This window comes from Impatiens glandulifera, chromosome 5 (genome assembly GCF_907164915.1).
Source record: "Impatiens glandulifera chromosome 5, dImpGla2.1, whole genome shotgun sequence".
Lineage (NCBI taxonomy): Eukaryota > Viridiplantae > Streptophyta > Magnoliopsida > Ericales > Balsaminaceae > Impatiens > Impatiens glandulifera.
The window spans coordinates 43,848,300-43,867,844 of record NC_061866.1 but is presented as its reverse complement, the minus strand read 5'-3'; the positions used below and the strand labels follow the sequence as shown (position 1 = coordinate 43,867,844).

At 31.0% G+C, this 19,545-nt stretch overlaps 3 protein-coding genes across 4 annotated transcripts; all 3 read right to left on the bottom strand.

The window, feature by feature from the left end:
• Positions 1 to 3,925: 3,925 nt before the first annotated feature.
• On the bottom strand, positions 3,926 to 6,690 carry LOC124937678 (glutamine synthetase leaf isozyme, chloroplastic). Of its 2 annotated transcripts, none has more exons than XM_047477976.1 (12): positions 6,529 to 6,690; positions 6,146 to 6,413; positions 6,026 to 6,065; positions 5,852 to 5,955; positions 5,450 to 5,693; positions 5,225 to 5,353; positions 5,073 to 5,147; positions 4,932 to 4,985; positions 4,800 to 4,837; positions 4,570 to 4,729; positions 4,439 to 4,499; positions 3,926 to 4,356 (listed from the first exon to the last, which is right to left on the bottom strand). In XM_047477976.1, the coding sequence occupies exons 2-12, from the start codon at positions 6,394 to 6,396 to the stop codon at positions 4,217 to 4,219; spliced, it is 1,296 nt and encodes a 431-aa protein (XP_047333932.1). In that variant the 5' UTR covers positions 6,397 to 6,413; positions 6,529 to 6,690; the 3' UTR covers positions 3,926 to 4,216. The 2 variants fall into 2 exon arrangements, with proteins under 2 accessions (XP_047333932.1, XP_047333933.1); XM_047477977.1 differs by having other exon boundaries at positions 6,146 to 6,408; positions 6,529 to 6,670.
• Positions 6,691 to 11,850: 5,160 nt separating this feature from the next.
• LOC124937487 lies at positions 11,851 to 14,447 on the bottom strand. Its single transcript, XM_047477754.1, has 2 exons — positions 12,453 to 14,447; positions 11,851 to 12,383 (listed from the first exon to the last, which is right to left on the bottom strand). The coding sequence occupies exons 1-2, from the start codon at positions 14,412 to 14,414 to the stop codon at positions 11,958 to 11,960; spliced, it is 2,388 nt and encodes a 795-aa protein (XP_047333710.1). The 5' UTR covers positions 14,415 to 14,447; the 3' UTR covers positions 11,851 to 11,957.
• A 2,210-nt stretch (positions 14,448 to 16,657) lies between these two features.
• On the bottom strand, positions 16,658 to 17,964 carry LOC124938457 (guanylate kinase 2, chloroplastic/mitochondrial). The gene is made up of 2 exons (XM_047478900.1): positions 17,837 to 17,964; positions 16,658 to 17,718 (listed from the first exon to the last, which is right to left on the bottom strand). The coding sequence occupies exon 2, from the start codon at positions 17,663 to 17,665 to the stop codon at positions 16,814 to 16,816; it is 852 nt and encodes a 283-aa protein (XP_047334856.1). The 5' UTR covers positions 17,666 to 17,718; positions 17,837 to 17,964; the 3' UTR covers positions 16,658 to 16,813.
• Positions 17,965 to 19,545: the final 1,581 nt, after the last annotated feature.

The following is a 19,545-nucleotide window of genomic DNA, read 5'->3' as shown; positions in this document are numbered from 1 at the left end:
TAGTAGTATAGGGGTCCTAAACAGGGGTATGTTTAGATTGCATAAATAGTTACAAAAAATTATTTAGAAGGGCGTACATGCGATTACGTTGATATAAAACTAAGTAAAACCCTGAAAAATATCAAAAAAGTGTTAGAATTTAAAAATAAATTCAAACGGGGCCTTAGTCAAAATATTGGTTTAGGAAATATCCTGAAATATTTAAATATCATTTTCTAACCTTTCGAGATTATTTGAAAATGGATTCGGGTTCCAAAATTACAAAAATTATTTTGGAATTTGAAAAGTGGAACCAAACAGACCCTAGGACATGAATCCTATGGTCTGGGTCTGTTTTTTTTTATCTGGGCTTGGACTGGCTCGGTCTAGACCGGGGTGGTCTAGATCAGGCTCAGGAGCGTGGGTCCTTAGATTTAGAGGGCTCGATTCTAGGTTTGGGAGGCCCGGTCCTGAACTTGGATTGCTTGGTCCTAGACTTAGGAGGGTTGGTCCCAAGTCAAGTTTTCCGGTTTGGTTTTCCGATCCTAGGGTTAGGAGGTTCTCGGTCCTAGCCTCCTAGGTTAAGATAAGGCTCGATCCTAGGTTAGAAAAATCGGTCCTAGGCTAAAGGGAATGTTCGGTCTTATGCTACAAAACTCGGTCCTAATCTTCGGTCCTAACTAAAAAACATCGGTCATAATTCTCGGTCCTAGCTCAAAAACACCGATCCTAGGTCAGAAAATTCGGTTTGGGTTCCTCGGTCCTAGGTCATTTTCTCAGTCTTTGGCTTCAGTTAGGACCAAGGATTCTCTGTCTCGGTCCTACAGGACTCGGTCGTCGGGGACCGAGTGTTCTTGAATTGGTTAAGAAATTACATGTGTCATAACTTTTGATTCAGATAATGGAATCATGATCTGTAAGCTGCAGCTAGTTCATATGATTATGGGGAACAAAATCCCTAACCCTAATCACAATCAATCGATCTCTACGAAGATTAATTTTAAAACTATTTTTAGTTCAAATTTTGGAATCTTTCGAATTACGTTATTTCAATATGTGATTTTTGTTTCATTAGCTATTAATTCCTCCATTTTTTTACCGAGTCGGGTTCTTCTCCTACCTGTATTGAATAGAACATGCCGAGCCAAATCTTCTTCATGGAAAACCCGCTTGATATTTAAAATATATAATTGTTAAGCATTGTAGAATATGTTGGTAAAATATATAAAAAAAATTATAAATTAATGTAAATCATGTTGAAATAATAATTTTAAACATTTTTAAGAAATATTTTTTTACCGACATAAATGTTAATACAATTTTTGTTGAAAAAAATAAATAAATCATTATTAAATAAGCCATTAATAAATAAGTAATTAATAAGTAAATCGTTATTAAACAAGTCATTAATAAATAGTATTATAATGATTATTATAAAATAAGTGGTATAATACAAAATAATATAAATAAAATCTGCAATGCAAATAATATCGTAATATGTATTAGAATATTAAAAATAATTTGAATAAAATTTTGAATAATATATGTTGAAATAAAAATGGCTAAGTTCTCTTGTTGTAAAATAGTGACCACATTCTAAAATTTACAATTTCAGAATAGGAGTTGATTTATGTAACATTGTAAATTATATTGCAATTTTTTCGATGTAATTAAATTAGTTGATAAATACTTATTTTAATATTATTTCAGCTGCAAAAATTTCGTGTGATAAGATAAACTAATTTAATGAAGTAAAAGAAGACAATGAATACAACTATTTCGTGCTTTTATGAACTTACTCGTTACAATGTTTTACAATATCTATAGATTTTAATAGTTTATACCATATTCTAATAAATAATTAGGTGAATTTAGTAAATGAAAACCCAACGTATGTATAAGTTCATTATTTATTTCTTGAGTATAGATATATAATAATGTGAAGAAACAAATTAAACATTAGGTATTACAGATTTAATCTTGTCTTTCATGTGTTTTATTATGTTCTTTCTTTTGCTCGACACTTCAAAGTAAGCTTTCACCCTCTGAAAAAGATTTCTTGGGAGATGGTGCACTTGGTTGCTTGGTTGGTGCCTTCCCTCCTTTCTTTAGATTTGAGGACAAACTTGAATAATTATAATCGTCGTTGTTGTCGTTTTCATCCCCATTCCAGTTTTCGTCTATCATTCCATCATGCTCTAGTGACTCTTCAATCTCATGAATAGTCTTTGGTGATGGAGCACGCTTTGGTGATGGAGCCCTCCCATGAGTAGGTTTTTGTGATGGAGCATCAATAGCATGTTTTATCGACCCTTTAATATCTGGAGTAGTCTTTGGTGATGGAGCCTTCCCACGAGTAGGTTTTGGTGATGGAGCCCTCCCATGACGATTTTCCTTACTATTTTTATCATCAATTAGAATTGACGATTCGTCATCATCATAGTCAATATCATATGGTGATTCATCTACTGAGATAACATCATTGTTCTCAGGAGAAGTTAACCAATCCTCGTGACTTAAGAGATTCCTTGCATAAGAGTAACTAGAAAGAAAGACGGCGGTAAGGCAAAGGAAAAGAATAACTTTTGTAGCACTCATCTTTGATTTGAGTTAGTTCTCAAATAGTTGGATGTTTGATGGAAAATTCATTATTAAACCCTCTTTATATAGGGAGAGTTTTGGTCTTTCTATTCCATGATGGTTTAGTCTTTGCATTATCTTCGCTAATGCAAAGGAATTAACATTAAAGTTAGACAAATCTTAACATTTCTTTTTAGATATAAGCATTTATAGCATGATTTATTTTTTCTTCTTCCTCCTCCGATTACAAGGACTTTATATATGTTTATCTAAATTTTTACTTTTTGAAAAGTTATTTTCAAACTTTACCTTCATTTGGTTGTGATCTTAAGGACTGAATGGTATAAAATGAAAAGTTACACATTTTCAATATAAAAAGTTAAGCTAAGTAATATGTTCTAAATAGATTTTAGTCATAACTCTTAGAATTGTGTTAAGTCACTATCTTCATATTAAACAATGCATTAAATACCATTGATATATTTACATAAAAAGTAAAAAAAATCCAAATTAGTTTACTAAAAAAATACATTGGTAACCACTTAAAATAAATAAATAAACATCCAATTGCAACACTTTTACAAATCTTTTTAAATTTAGTTACAAAAATATATTATAAATAACTTGTTAAGATAACTTAGAGTGAAAACAGTTTTATTTAAGAAAATCAAATGTCTCGTTAGGATTATAGAAGTCTTCTCAGTCGGAACAAATATTGCAAACCTTACTAAAGGAATTTTTTTTTAAAATGTGTCATTGGATACTTAACTTTGTTATTTATATAGTTGCAAATAAGTTTATGTATACTATTTAAATTGAAGTTTGTAATTAATAAAATATAATATGGTCTATATATGTGTCATTGCTTACAACTACTTCCTTTAACTTGAGTATAATATAAGGTTGTGATCTAACTTCTACCCTTCAAAAGTTAATAAAACACCAAAGCTTATTATTTGTTTTAGGTTATTTTTTTTCAAACAATCTGAAATATCTATTATGACGAAAAGGAGTTATTTGATTAAATTCAAATATTCATTATTCAAATTAGTACGGTAAATGAGTCCAACTTAAACGAGTTTAAAATTTTGAAAAAAAATTAAACTAAAATTAAATTTTCTAGTAAAATATAATATTTATTATAAATTTTAAATTTTAATATTAAAATAAATAAATTTATTATTTATTATCATGTTCGAAAAAACTCGATAAGTCAACGAACAAATATTATATGAGCTCGACTCAATTTGTTCAATGAGTTGGCTTGTGTTCGATCTTGTTCAAAGTCAAACTCAAGTCGAACTTTGAACGAGCGGTTTACGATCTCTAATTCAAACTAAAAACCACCCACTAATTCAAACTATAATTCAAACTAAAAACCTTAGAGCTCAGAAGTTGGAGTCCTAGACATTTATAATAATGTGAACATATTATTTTGAACATTATCATCCAATATCTCATGAAAATAACAACAGTGATTGATGATACAGAAAACAAAGAAAGAAAGAAAAAAACTAGAATCCAATCTCCTCCTATCTCATTGGCTGGAGAGAATCATTCCCATCTATCTAGAGCTCAAGCAGGATTGACCCTCTTCTTTCTTTTTTCCTTATTCACATAAAACATCTTTTGATAGAGAAGAAAGACTTAAACAAATTTAGACCTTCAATGCCAGTTTCTGGGCAGCAAGAGCTTCAGCTTCCAGTGTCGGCTCCCATAACAGAGTAGTTTCGGCTAGCAGAGCCGTCACAATGTATGGGTCCATGTTAGAAGCTGGTCGACGATCTTCCAAATAACCTTAAATTCAAATGACAAACATAAAAAACACATCAGTTTAGTCATTCTCTAAAACAAACAAATGTTTTCCTTGTACAATTACCTTTGCCTTGCTGCTCGGTCTCACGCCCCACACGAATTGAGCAACCACGATTAGCCACTCCCTGGAATTCAATCATAACGTTATGGGTAGAAACTAGAAATTAAACAACAAACATGTTATTTTGTTTTTACCCATGAAAAGGTGTTGATGTCTGCAGTTTCGTGTCTTCCTGTCAAACGCCTCTCGTTTCCTTCTCCATAAGCGCTTATGTGTTCTTTATGACGGAGTGATAAATTCAAGATTGCCTTCTTGATTACTCCAAATCCTCCTGCCTCTCTCATGCTCTTTGTACTGTTTTTACCATCATGTGTAAAAAACAAACTAAATCATGAAACTGAATGTTAAAAAGTATAAAATTTACCTGTAGTTAGTGTGACATCCAGCACCATTCCAGTCTCCCTATCAAATAGAAAATCAAACTTCGGTTAAAATTAAATTACTATTGTTTTTTTACCATTATCAACATCACAAGCAAATGAAACATTGGATTTACCTGAATTGGTTTAGGGTCAAGAGTGAGGACAACACCAGCTTGCTCAGTGATCCTCTGTTAATAATAATACAAATTGATCTTAATAACCAAATGCTAAAGAACAACTCGACTCTATTTCATCTTTACTATATTAATTATTACCTCGAGAAGGTATCTAGCAGCCCAGACATGATCTCCCGCTTCAATTCCCACGCTAGGACCAACTTGGAATTCCCACTGAACAACATAAACATGTCAAAATTGACAACCATATACCAAAAATAAATTGTAAAATTGAATGGACGATATATAACCTGGCCGGGCATGACTTCACCATTTGTGCCACTGATATTAATTCCAGCATACAAACAAGCCTTGTAATGAGCATCCGATATGTCGCGCCCAAATGACTTCTCCGCACCAGCACCACAATAATATGGTCCCTAATATTTTTTTCAAAAACAACTCATTAGCTTAAAAACTCTAATAAGGTCATTCGGTACAAATTGAACCACTTATATTATTATAAGGTCAGTTACCTGAGGACCAGGATAAGCTCCAACTGGCCATCCCAAGGGCCAGTTCACATCAGGCTGAAGTAAAGTGTATTCTTGTTCAATACCATACCATGGAACTTCATCAATAACCTTCTGGTTACCGAAGATCTGAGCAGCCCTATGGCGTTTGTTTGTCGGAATTGGTTCCCCTTGTGGTGTGTAAGTATCGCAAATCACTAGAATATTGTTTCCACCACGAAACGGGTCCTTGAAAATTGCTTGGGGGCTGCATACAAGAAATCAGACACTCTATTTAGAAAACACTTTGATACAAAAATTCAGAATCAATTGTCAAAGAACACAATGGTTATGTTTTCGAAACAAAATTCATTTGGATTTGTTTTCAAAAGGGGACAATGAGGGTGAGGTTGAAATGAATCTTACTATAGAATCACTTCACTATCTTCACCAGGTGCTTGGCCAGTACTCGAACCATCATAGTTCCATTTTGGAAGCTCTGATGGATGTTCAACTGGTTTAGAAATGGTCTGCAAAGCAAATTTCAGATTAGAATCTTTCTAATCTAGTTGTGCATTAAACAAACAAACAAAAGCTTACCCTCGATTTACTACGCAAATCGATTCCAGACCCACCAATCCTAAAACAAAAACAAAACAAAAAATCAAGAGTGGTTTGAAGATGAATTCAAATCATTCAATGAGTGTAATGAAACCGCACCAAATGTACTCTGCAATGATTTTGTCAGTGAATTGTTTAGTGTCCAAGTTGAGCAGATCTTCAACCCTATTGACAGTACTGTTTAGAGCAACAACTCTAAACTTGGCAGATGTCTTGACAGCGGTTCCACCTCTCTTGTTCTGCTTCACCATTAATGAATTCCACATCTTGGATGTTAATGGAGTCGCAGTTGTGGGATTCCTGGAACTTTTCAGTTGACATTGAACAGAAGGAGCCAAAATCTGTGCCATCTTTCACTAGATCTTTCCTGAAATGGGTCAGATTCAATTTGAACACAAAATGTATAAATAACATTAACCCATTTCATTTTGCATGTACAAATTTCAAGATGTGTTGGAATAATAAAAAGAAATGAAACTCACCTATGAAGAAGGAAGCAGGGGGGAAGATGACAGGACTTGGAAGTGTAAAGAGAGAATATAGGGAAGAGGGGAATAGAAGAAGAAGAAGGATACGATAAAAAGAAAGAAAAAAAGATGATCGGTTGGGAATGGGGAGAGGTTCTTGGCTCTTCCTTAGCGGATAGGGCTATGGGAGAATCAGTGGAGGTAATTTAACTTTCATAAGAGAGATTACAGAAGAAGATGTACATTGATATCATCAACCCATTATTAGTTTATAATCATCATCGATTATTGAAAAAAGCAATGTTCTTGTTTAATAATAGGCTCTTGAAGTGAGTATTTCTTGTTTCAATCTTTTTTTTTTTTTTTTTATTTATTTATTTATTTATTTTTACAAATCGTGAATTTGTGGTTCTTTTTTCGGAGTCAATTAGGATTTCGAATTTTCTCTTATAATTCGAATTTTCTCTTATAAATCTCAAAATTTAAAACTCTTTAAAAACAAGAATTAGTGGTTAAAATTCTCAATTAATTGAAATTGTTAAATTATTGATATTGATATTTTATTTAAAAATTTATTTATAAATATAACGAAGAATAATCTCACCAAAATTGTCCATAAGAGTCGGTCTAAGAGATTAAAATGTCACGAATTCGATTTCATCTGAAAGCGTTTTGAGTTTAAGTAAGGTCATGATTACGGGGTGTCATGTTAGTTTTTCTTCATTCAAAACAAAAATATAATTAAGGATAATAAGTTAACGTTGTTTTAAATTGTTTAAAAAATATATTTTTATAACTTTAATAATAATAAACCCCAAATATTAAGATTTGAAGAAAAAAATGTAAGTTCGAATTGACCCCAAACTAACATGATTACGGGGTGTCATGTTAGTTTTCCTTCATTCAAAACAAAAATGTAATTAAGAATAATAAGTTAACGTTGTTTTAAATTGTTTAAAAAATATATTTTTATAACTTTAATAATAATAAACCCCAAATATTAAGATTTAAAGAAAAAAATGTAAGTTTGAATTGACACTAAAAAGAGCCTCATAATTTGATAAAAGAAAATTGGTTTGTTAGTTTTAAACTAAAGCCTAATTAGTTCTTCAATAAAACAAATTTAGATTCAATTATACTTAAAAAGAAATACTTTAAAGTTAAAATGAGAAATTACTAAATAATAAATGGTTAGGCTAGATTCTTCCATGCTAATTTGTTTTACTAAAAAAAAACTAGTAATACTATGTCTTTATCAATTATATAATTATTTAATTGATCAACAAAACAATTAAAAAAAATAACCCAATATCAAACCAGCTAAAAAAAAACTCTAGTTTTATTAGGATACATCTTTACTAAAATAAAAATGTCATAATTTAAATTGGGGTAATTTAGTGAATAAATAAAATATATATATATATATATATATATATATATATATATATATATATATATATATATAAATTATCTCCAAAGTCCAACAAAAAAAAAATAATAATTGTAGGGTCTACATTTCAATTATTATATTTGTGATTTGTCATGCTATTTATTTTATTTGGTTTTGTTATCATTATTTAAATATTGAAAGTAAGATAGTTGAACTATAAGAAGGGTATCATTCGTAATTATTTAATTGTTTATTTTAGTTTCAAACAAGTGAACTATTTAAATTACTCTTAAATAAATCATCATTTCAATAACTTATCACTTCTTGTAAACTATTAACTCAAATATTTCACCTTATTTTTATATTTAAATGTTAAAAAAATATTTTCATTATTTTATTCAAATGAAGTACATCTAGATCAAATACCATTCTTCTCTAAAATAACCTTATTTAAATATAACCTCACATGAAACAATGGCTTAGATCTGATCTCAACATCTCAAATAATCCAAACAACTTCTTAGAGCTTGTTTGGAGTTTTAAAAAAAAAACTTATTTTTGATAGAAACAATAGATTATTTGAAATTCGTTTAAAATAAATTATTTAAACATCTCTTATATTTAAAATTTATTTTTAATAAAAATAAAATAAATATATTTTAATTAATAAATTAAATGATTTTGATTGATATAATAATATTAATATAAGAGAAAAATAAAAAGTAAACAACCCTATATATCAAAGGAGCCTAGTTTGAAATAAAAAATGAAATATCATATTTATAAAACAATAAATTTAAATTTGCATTGCCTTTGGTCATGTCATGTGACATGAACTTTAATGTTAATAAATAATGAATCACATGGGAGTAGGGACACTACCAAGGACAATCCACTATTACCACTTTTAAAATTACAACATAAATAGTTGACTTATCAAATTTATTAAACTAATTTAGGGTTTTTTATTATTATTATTTTGAGTTTATTTTATAAAATATATTTTTTTCTATTTTGTAAAGTTAGGGTGACAGTAATTTGGGGTGTGAATTAATTTTTTTTGTGTGATAAAAAGTTATTTATTTATAATGAATAATTCTCTTTTGGAATGCGATTAATTCTCATGAATTAAGCATATAGCTTGCAAACACTTCAATTAACTTAACTAGACGTGAGGTCTAAAATACTCGAACTTAGGACCTCGAAGACGCTAGGGAAATCTAGCTCTTAAGGATATAGCTCGTGAATTAATATTTTATATTATATTTGTTAAAAAATCAAAATACTCAAACAACATGTCCAAGTAAATCTTTGCCCTCTTCTAGACATTTAATTATTTGTAAAAAAATATTTAATCAATTTGTTAATGTTATTTTTTATGAATAAGTTGTTTAGGCCAACTTGAACTATTAGAAAGTTACTTATTAATTGTACTAAGAAAACTTTATCAAACAACAAGGGGAAATATTCAAAAGAATAAAAATGTAGAGAATTGCAAGTTAAATAAAGTGTATAGTTATTATTAAATGAGTTTAGTTGTTAACCTTGATTTAAAGGTCTTAAAAAGTTGGGTACAAGAATAAAAGAGAGCTACTTTTGCTATTTTTGGACATTGTATAACGGATAGTGTAGAATGTGGATGGATTCATATTCCAAAGTAGCCTCTCATTTGTGATCATGTGGGCTCACTTTTTCTTTTTTCTACCTTTTATTCTATGTTCCATCTTCAAAAGATAAAGAAAGATAGTTGATAAAAATAGGAAAAGAGAAATGAACACATTGTTTGATCTTGGATTATTTGAATTTGTTTGATACCATTTAATACTTTATAGGATTAATTTAACATGTGATACCAATTATATAAGTATAAAATTGTATAGAAATATAAACAGTATATATATATATATTTGATTTAAAATTACAAGAGTATAATATATATTTACTTTCATAATTAAAGTGATAATATTAAAAAAAATATATGTTATTTTGTTTGTTGTTATGTAATTTTGTTTATATTTTAATATTATATATAAAGTTGGTCATTGACTCATTGTTGTATTGAAACTCTAAATTTTATTTAAAAAAATTATTTTTTTTTAATGAAATGTCATAAATTGAGAGATCAGTACGTCATGGTTAGTCGTGCAGGATGTGGTGAAAAAAAAAAAAAAAAAGTATAAATGATATTTCACTTGTTTTTCATTGGAAACGAGTGTTTATGATTTGAAGTTTACTTTGAAACATGATTGATATTAAATGAGTGATGTTATAGAAATCGAATAATAGCACCTGTTTAGCAATTCAGAAATAAACAAGCTACAACAAGGCCTAACAATTTTTTTCCCTTTTGTGTAATCAAATAGGCAGCCAAAACAATTGAGCATCAAACAATCAAACAATCAAAAAACAGAGAGCAGGACACCAAAATTTTACGTGGAAAACCCAAATTAGGTAAAAACCACGGGACGCTTCGGCCACTTAAATCATCCACTATATCAAATGGGTATACAATGTAGTTCAATACAAACCTAGAGGTAATCTAACAGAATTTATCAATTGACCTCATCCTAACTTGTCATTCACATACATTATCATCACCACTAAAGATGGCTAACTAAAATGGAGAAGATAAAGGAAATCAGAAGAAGAACCTGCTGCTTCAATGGAGGAAAAACTGTTTCAATGGAGGAAGAACTGCTGGAAGAAAGAGAGAGAAAAAATCACCCAAAAAACTGCTGTGTTTTTTCCCCTTAATTAAATATGCCCTAATGGGCTTTATTATTTTTTTAGGCCCAGCTGCCAAATGAGCTGACTCAACAAATAGTTGGTTATCAATAGTTGGTTGTTGGAATGTTAGGATAGAAACTGCGAGATCGATTGGATCGAGTCGATGAATTCTTATCTTGATTATTTCCTAGTTGACTAGTTGCCTCGAAATGAATCGTATAACATTTAATGATTGTAGTCGACCGATGTGTTTACTTTACAACGCTATTATACGACGATATGAATGTCTCTTCTAAAAAATCGGTGGAGACGTTCGATTAAATAATTGATTTTCTTGATAATCTCCGAATTCATTGATGCTACATTTTATGTTATGTTTATTCGTCTGTGAATATTCTTTTCCTTATGGATGAAATTAAGAGTCGGTTTAAGAAACTAAAAAGTCACATATTCGATTTAATCTGAAAACGTTTTGAGTTAAAACGGGTAATGATTAAAGTATAATGCTAGTTGTTCTTAATTCAAACAAAATAAAAATGGATGAAATTATTTTATTCATTTATTTGAGATTATTTGAAAAAACTCAATGTGAATCAAATTTAATTCCTCAAATTGGCGGGAATACCGTTCTTTGCAATTTGATTGTTTCTATCTTTCATTCTCCCTTCTTCCATCGCGGCGAAAGAGAGTATCATCATCATCATGATCTGCATCTAATCTTCAACCTAACTAACCTAGAATTTGTGAGTCAACATTCAATCTTCTTTACTTTTGTTTGTTTGTTTTTAAGTATTGATAGCAATTCCAGCTCTAATAGTTGTTTTGAAATTAATCTCCATTTTTTGCTGTTGTTGTAACAAGTTTTATGTACTCATGTGATCCCGCTATGAGTTCTATAGCGCAATTGAAGAATGATCATCCATATCTTGTTGTGTTCTAGAGCTTAATATTTTGGCAAACTCAGCATTTCCTTGTTACGATTGTTTTAGGTTTACGATATCAGTCTTAATACTATTTTCCATGACAAACAAGTTTACAGGATCTTGGATCTATGTATGATTCCTATTTCCTACTTCAATCTCTCGTGTTATTGATTTACTTCTCTCAATCTCTGTTTGCAGTGTTTCATATGTTCATCCGGAGAAGGAGGAGAAGTTTCTTCCACTGTCACGAGAACAGGTTAGTAAATTAGCATTTCATCGGCCAAAGTGAGCTTAAACTGGAAATTTAGGGTTTATTTTATTTATATGATGAAATTACATGAATAATAAGTAGGAAAAAGAATTTTCAATCAACAAATATTTGCACATGCTTAGCTACGATTTGATTACTTATTCTGCATTAGCTTAAGAGCTATCTCAACTAAGGAATGAATACTAGTGTTATGCCTGTTCATCCCAACCATGCCTGAGAAAATATTGAAGCTTTCAACCTCTGATGTAGTCTCCATGATGTGTTCCAGCTCAATCTCCAGTCCAATTCTCCTGAAATTCTCAACATTTGCTTTCTCTGTTCTCATCATAGAAATCGCCAATTCCACTACAAATCTCCTTATCCTAGGAGTCTTTGCTGGTGGATATCGATGTTTCTTAAGAATCTTAACCACCGTCTTTCCCAGTTCATCCTCGTCCATTCCTGCTTTCTCGAACATCATCCTCAATTCATCTTTTGCAGTGTATTCAAACACACGCGCAGCTAGCCCCACCATCACTTCCTGCAACTTATTCCCTTCTATTGAAATGTACCCAAGTACCTGTTGAACAAATAAAATATCATTCATGGGTGTAGATGAGAAAACAGGACTTAGATTGTGAGAACTTACAATGGGTAATGAAGAAGTGAGTTGCCTTAGTTGAGAAAAACCATCTCCTCCACTGTAAGCGCACAGATTTGTCAAAATTCTCGCGGAATTGACTCTTAGTAAAGGTGCTTCAAGTGCTGCTAACAGCTTTCCAATGGCATGATCTAGTTTCATGATACGACGACAGTTCTGTCTGCTCTCCATTGCCAGCATTGCTAATGCTTGTCCAGCTACAATCTTTACATGATTGTAAGTTTCAGGCATACCCTCTTTAAAGAATATAGAGAACAGTTCTTTGAGTACTCCACCCGTCCCTCCTATTCTCTCCGTCGCATCTTCTTCCAAAGCTAGACTAGTTAGAATCTCAATGCCCAATTGTTGGAGTGTAGGGTGTTTCTCACCATACTGTAATATATCTCTTATGTTGCTTATAGTAAACACAACCTCAGATATCTCCTTCCTGAGTTGTTTTCCTGTTACCCCTGTTGTACTGGCGAGCATTTGCAACAATTGAAGCGATCTCTTCACTGTCATAATCTGCGACTCTGTAACCATTTCATTCTTCAACAGCCTCTCTCCCGTATGAGTAAAATCAATGATTTTCGGCAGAAGTCCTCTAGTGTTGCCAATCTTCCCACAATTGTCATGATCACGAGCAAGCTTCTTGAGAATGAGCAGTCCCAAATGATTGAATGTCCAGAAGCTGTAGTTTCCATTGTACACAACGAGTTTCCTCTCGAAGATTTCATCGGACGCAGAATTTAAGGTTCTATTTGTTTGTAGTAGTGAAGAAATAGATTCAACCGCACCTGAAATCCCGGCTACCCTTAAAGAGTTCTGTTTTTTGCAAGCTACTTTCGACAATATCTCTGCTGCTGATAACCTGATCTCTTCTTCTTCCGGGTCTTTCCAATTCAACATCTCGACCAACCTCTCAATTATGCTGAGGTTGATTCCAATCTTTTGTAAAGTATCTTCTGAAAACCGATCACTGGTTGCGAATTCTCTTAAAATCCTAGCCCCGATGAGCTGTTCATCAGGGGAATTCGATTCCAAAAGCTCCATAGCAAACGAAACCATATCCATCTTTAAACCATCGAAAATGCTTCCGTTAATACATTTCGAATAAGCATCATAGAAGAAACGTTTGATCGAAACCATACCCAGAACTCCTAATTGACACTCATTATTAACCTCATCAAGCAACTTGCAAATAATGACCTTATATTCCCAATACATCTTTTCCAATAGAAACAAACATGCTTCAGCCAAGGCCAAAGCGTAGAAGATGGTTAGAGCCGCCTTTCTATTCCTCTTGTCCACGTCTCCTTTCGCTACTTCTCCATAGTTGTGTTTTATGAGCTTCATTAACGATAAGACAACGCAAGCCATGGCAGACGCGAGTTGAAGGAAATATAAAAGCTTACTTACATTTCTCGATAGGAATACCCAAGGTGCATATGGAAGTAGAGGCACGTCCGACGTTTCCCATTTTCTGGTCGGAGTTCTCTTCGGCTCGGTTTGGATAGTTTTGAATATTGAACGGAAGTTATTGGTTCCATCGTCGTTGGTTATTGACCATGTGGCTTGATGTTGCCACTCGAGCTCATGGCTACGGCTAAATATCCTTGCACCTTCGACTACTAAGATAACGGTTATGACCCAGAAATCGGTTTCGTCTAAAGTAATGGCGAAACCTCCTAAGAGAACGACTGTGGCCCAGATGAATCCGAGGGTTCCTAGGCTAGTTGCAGCCTTTTCTAACACGGCTAGCCTGAGGGCGAAAAGGGTTAGTTTCTTTTCGGGGGCTCGATCGGTGTTTGGGTCTGAAAGAGAAAGAGAATTGATGTTACTGCTCTCTCTCTTGTCTATACCAGTTTGAGGTTCGAAAATGGTTGTGGGTGTGGATGATGAGTTTCCCAGCTCAAGAACCACACTTCCTCGTCCTCCTCGGATGTCTGTCTGTTGGCGACTTTGATTCATTGTGGTGGGTTTTGATTTGATTATCTTGTTTGTGTTTGTGGTGGATGTTAATGTTATATATATAAGAGAGAAAAGATAACCGTTAAGAAAGAAGAGTAGTTAGTGTCTTTGAATGCCATTCTTCCAAGGAAGTTCATTTTTTGGAATCTCGTTTTTCTTGTTTTCTTTGCTTTTGCTTGGACAATCGTCTAAGGGACCCCCCCTATCTCCTTTTTCACTTCATGCACTATATCTTAGCTTTTAACCAGTTATCCTACTTAGGGCTATTGTCTTGTTTTCGGACGTTATACAATGATTGGTGCTTTCTAAATAAAAAGTATACAAATTTAAGGAACAAATGTTCTTGGATATGTGAAAATAAAACCAACTAAACTAGTTCAAGGAGAAGAATGATTTTTAAGGAATCAAAGTTCTCGGGTTTGATTCCGACTTAAAACGTCTTGAAACGATTCGATTTCACTTAAAACGTGCTATTTGTACATGTTAGCTTTATAACATTATTTTCATTTAACATTCTTTGATTAGGTTATACATTAAATAGATTAATTGTTATATTTTTACAATTTTGGAAGTGTTAAAAAGATGAGTGTTTTCCCTATGGGAGTTGGTAATATATTAAAGGATTAAATTTTGTTTTTATCTGGAAATTTGAGTACAAATAATAAACCTTGAAGTAAAGGAGGAAAATAAGCAAGAAAGATTAGCTTCTAAGTCAAGGTTTAAGATATATGTGGCCTGTTTGTTTAATTTTATTTTTATTTTTTTCTATTTTGAGTGCACGCAAATTTCTCTGGGTTTATGGGATGATGTCAGTTCATTTCACGAGGGTTTCTTTGGAATGTCATGTAAATCCTTTTTTCTAAAACTAGTTTGGATTTTAGTCATTTATGATATATTTAGTATAAAATTTTAGTTTATAGATATGATTTGAAAACCTTAGTAAAAATTCCTTTTGTTTTTCTATACATTAAAGATCAAATGGGAGAAGGATACCATATGACTTGTTTGAGTTGGTATTTTATTAGGATGGTTCTCCCTACTTATTAGGTTTTAAAATATTATTCAAATTATTTTTTTTATCAGTTAACATGCACTTTATATTATTATTATTATTATTATAAATATATATATTAATAAAGATTGAGACCAAAATGGAGTGTATACGAGAAGTAATTTGATTTGAGTAGAGAAATAACAATAAATAGCTTTATTGAAAATTGAAAGGATTAATCTTTGAATAAATTATTCCAAAACTCACTAAATTGAAAATATATATTTTCAAGATGAATGAATTTAGTTTTCCCTTATTTTTGTTGTGTATTTGATTCTTTTTTTAGAATCTGATTCTAATATAATTAATCTAATATAAGATGGGGATTAAGATAAAATAGTATGTTAATTTAGTGAGTAGAAAATAAAGATTTCATTATTCTGTTAGGGATTAGAATGGATTCCGAAAGGGGGCAATTGTTTGACGTCAAGTCATTGCCGACTAGAAAGTTGGGAAAGACTTGCTTGAAGAAATGCACGAAAATCACTATTTTTTCTTCTTCTGGAAGCTTTTTCTTTTTTTTAACAATAAGACCAACTTTCATTTTTAAGGTGTTGAAATTTAAAGAAGTATTGATTTTATTTGATTAACAACACTTTTTCAGGCACAACCCTATCATTATGAATCACCAAATATATTCATAATTCCTTGGTTTGAATTAGTTGTATTCATTTAAGCACATTTTTTCTATAAAAAGAAAAAAAAAATAACTTTTGATGATTTTAAATGGTATTAAGCACATAGTCTTGGAATATCCTCTTACCGAGATATTCTCTAAATTTACTATACTCTCGTAGTACCCATTTAAATTTGGCGACGAAAAATATAGTCTTAACCTTGTAATTTGGGTTTGAAGTAAATATTGTTGAGATTGGATTAATTTGGGTTTGAATTACCTAAATATTAAATAATAATAAAAAGTGTCAATAAGACATTACCCAAACAAATACCTAAAATTGATTTTGTTTTGAGTTAAAAGCCAATAAAAATTGAATTGAACCGAGACATAGAACCATCACATTCACGAATTAAAATAATGTAAGTCTTGAATAGATTGAGACTCTCCACTCCATAACCATTCCAATCATGAACATCGATTTTCCAATAAAGAATTCTTTTTATGAATCGAACTTAAGCCTCTTAATTCAGCATTCATTCGGGTTGAACTACTCAGTCATTTACAATTTAAAGATATATGAAAGAAGATAACAACTACTGTATAAACTTGACTTCAATCAAAGTGCTGACCATTTCTGTGGGAGAGGAAAACATAGCATTCAATGTCATCAACCTTTGTTAACCAAAATAGATTCATTTGAAAACAGAGTTTTTCCAAAACAAGTTCACACTATATGACACAATTCCTCTTCCATACTCTAGCTTTCTCCGCATCAATAATGGCTTCAACCGTTTTCACAGCATTCTCAAGCTTCCCCTCTTCATTTACAACCACATAATCAAAATGTTTCATATGTTTAATCTCCTCCCTAGCCGTAGCAATCCTAACCAACAATGTATCTCTCGTCTCAGTCTTCCTATCAATCAACCTCTTCACAAGCGCAGATTCACTCTCTGCAACCAAAAACACAAAAACTGCTGAATTCCCAAGAATCTCCTTCAAAGTTGCAGCCCCTTGTATATCAACTCTCAATACAATATCACAACCATTAGCCATATATTCCCTAATCTGCTGCTTAGGAATTCCTTTATAATCACCGTAAACCATTGCATATTCCAACAACTCCCCTTTCCTTATCATTGATAGAAAATCATCTTTACTAACAAAGTAGTAATCTTTTCCATCTATTTCCCCATCTCGCATTGGTCTGCTGGTTGCAGTAACAACGAAATGAAGGTTTTCTTTCACTTCTCTTAACCTTTTGATCATTGCATCTTTGCCTACTCCACTTGGACCGCTGATTACTATGATCAAAGGTTTAGGGTTTGGAGCAAGTGAGTCAGAACTGAATGAAGAACCTAGTGAAGCTTCTAGAGCTCTGTTAAGTTCATTATTACTGGAAGACTCTACTGTAGGTATACGATGAACCATTCTGCAATTTGAGGAGAATGGTCTGTTTTCTTGTAGAATGGATATGGGTTTGATGATTGTAGATGGATAAGTTGAGTTTCGTCGGAGAAGGGATGGGGGATTGAGACCAAACCTTGAAAGAGAACATGTATAGAGTCTTCGGAGAAGCATTGAAGCTTGATAATCAAAAATGAAGATTGAGAAGGTATTGTTGTATTCAGAATCTGCCATGGAAAAGATTGAGAATATAAACATTGAAGATAAAGAACAATCTGAGTGGTCTTTTAAGAACAGATAATACAAAATGAAGAACACAAACAAATTATAATTCAAATCACGAACCTGGATGTAGAATTATCTGCAAGGAATAGAAAGATAGAGAGGATATGAACAGTTCTTCAATCTGATGAAGAATTGGGCGTCAATGGTGTTTTCTAATTAGGGTTTATCATCATCATGTTGACGATGAGATGAAACTGAACTATATTTTTAATATGGGCTTTATTTGGGCTTATATCTTCTTTTAATTTACTTGTAGGCCTAGTTATGTAGATTAAATTATTATCTTCATGGACTCATTTTTTTTTTAATGCTACAATTTGTAGAAGTAAAGGTGTTTTTAATTAATCTTTACATCTATTTTTGTTGTATTATCATTTAAAAATATTTTTTATTTAATTCAATCTAAAATTTCATATTAAATGTCAAAAATTATTTTAACATTTTATTTTGATAATTTTGAATATGATTATACTTTCAAAATATTATCATCCATAAAAACTAAAGTTCAATTACTATAAATAAAATTAAATAAAAATAATTTAACATAAGAAATTAAAAAATTTAGATTCATTTTTTATTATGAAAACAGTGTGAGTGGGTATAATTATGGAGATGCGTTACTTTAGATAATAAACTCTAATTTAAAAAAAAAAAAATTTGTTAATAATTTGATAAATTAACACTTATTGGTTAAAAATGTCAAATTGGGTATTTTATAATATGCAGATTAATAAATTGTTATTATTTTAATTAAGGACAACAGGTTTATATGAAATAATAATTTTCAAATATAGAAAGAAGAAACATGATCAAAAGACAGTGGCTTACACAAAATGGTACATGCTTGATGTGGTCTCATCATTTCTCCACCAAACTATGGGATGGGTCCAACTTCTTATCCTCTAATAAAAAAATAAAAAATAAAAATGAAAATTATTTTTTCTTATCTTTTAGGATTGAGTAAGAAAGAATGTGCCTCAAGTAACTTATCCTACTTCATGTCTAACACTATAGTCTATAGACCAACATCCTCAATATATTTAAAAACATAAAAAAATAACATTTTTTTAGTTTAGGTATGGATTGGATAAGAAATTATTAATAAACTATTTTTTATGGTGATCAAATTTGTTGTTTATTAAATTATTTTTATCTTAAGTTGGACAAGTAAATTATGGGTTACTTTATGTTTTAATTTTATTCAATTAGAAATTTAAAATGATTTGGATTAAATGGTGATTGAATTTGATCATACTATTCTAGGAGGGATTATTTTATCACTAGTGGAGATAGTTAAGCAATTATAAAAGAGTAATGATAGAGAGCGTGAAAAAATTTGACACGAATGTATAGGGAATGATCTCTCCTATTAAATTTTCAATCCATTTAGAAAGTGACACCTCATTCTCTATACATTTCTGTCAAGTTTTTTCTCGCTCCTTATCATTATCAGAATAATAAAATATTAGTTTTGTATTAAATGAATTATAGAATAATGATAATAGTCCATGCCTCTTATTTGTAAATATTAAATCAAACTATAAATTAATCATAATCTAATTAAAATAAAAAAACTAACTAGCTATTTTAACTAACCTTCAAAATTTACTAAAAATAATCATATTTATTTAAAATAATCATGGACTTTTTTTTTGTAACTTTAATAATGATTATATATCTAGATTTGATATTCAAATTGTAAATGATTTTATTAAAATAGATTGAATTGTTTTAAATAAAAAAAATTAATTGAACCAAACCTCAAAAAA

Excerpts from the sequence above, each read along its gene's own strand:
- LOC124938457 (XM_047478900.1), bottom strand. The coding sequence starts at position 17,665 with ATGCTTCTCCGAAGACTCTATACATGTTCTCTTTCAAGGTTTGGTCTC.
- LOC124937678 (XM_047477976.1), bottom strand. The coding sequence starts at position 6,396 with ATGGCACAGATTTTGGCTCCTTCTGTTCAATGTCAACTGAAAAGTTCC. Across the intron at positions 5,148-5,224 it reads GTGAAGTCATGCCCGGCCAG|TGGGAATTCCAAGTTGGTCC; the intron begins GTTATATATCGT and ends TATGTTGTTCAG. Across the intron at positions 4,986-5,072 it reads CTGCTAGATACCTTCTCGAG|AGGATCACTGAGCAAGCTGG; the intron begins GTAATAATTAAT and ends TATTATTAACAG.
- LOC124937487 (XM_047477754.1), bottom strand. The coding sequence starts at position 14,414 with ATGAATCAAAGTCGCCAACAGACAGACATCCGAGGAGGACGAGGAAGT. Across the intron at positions 12,384-12,452 it reads TCACTTCTTCATTACCCATT|GTACTTGGGTACATTTCAAT; the intron begins GTAAGTTCTCAC and ends TTTGTTCAACAG.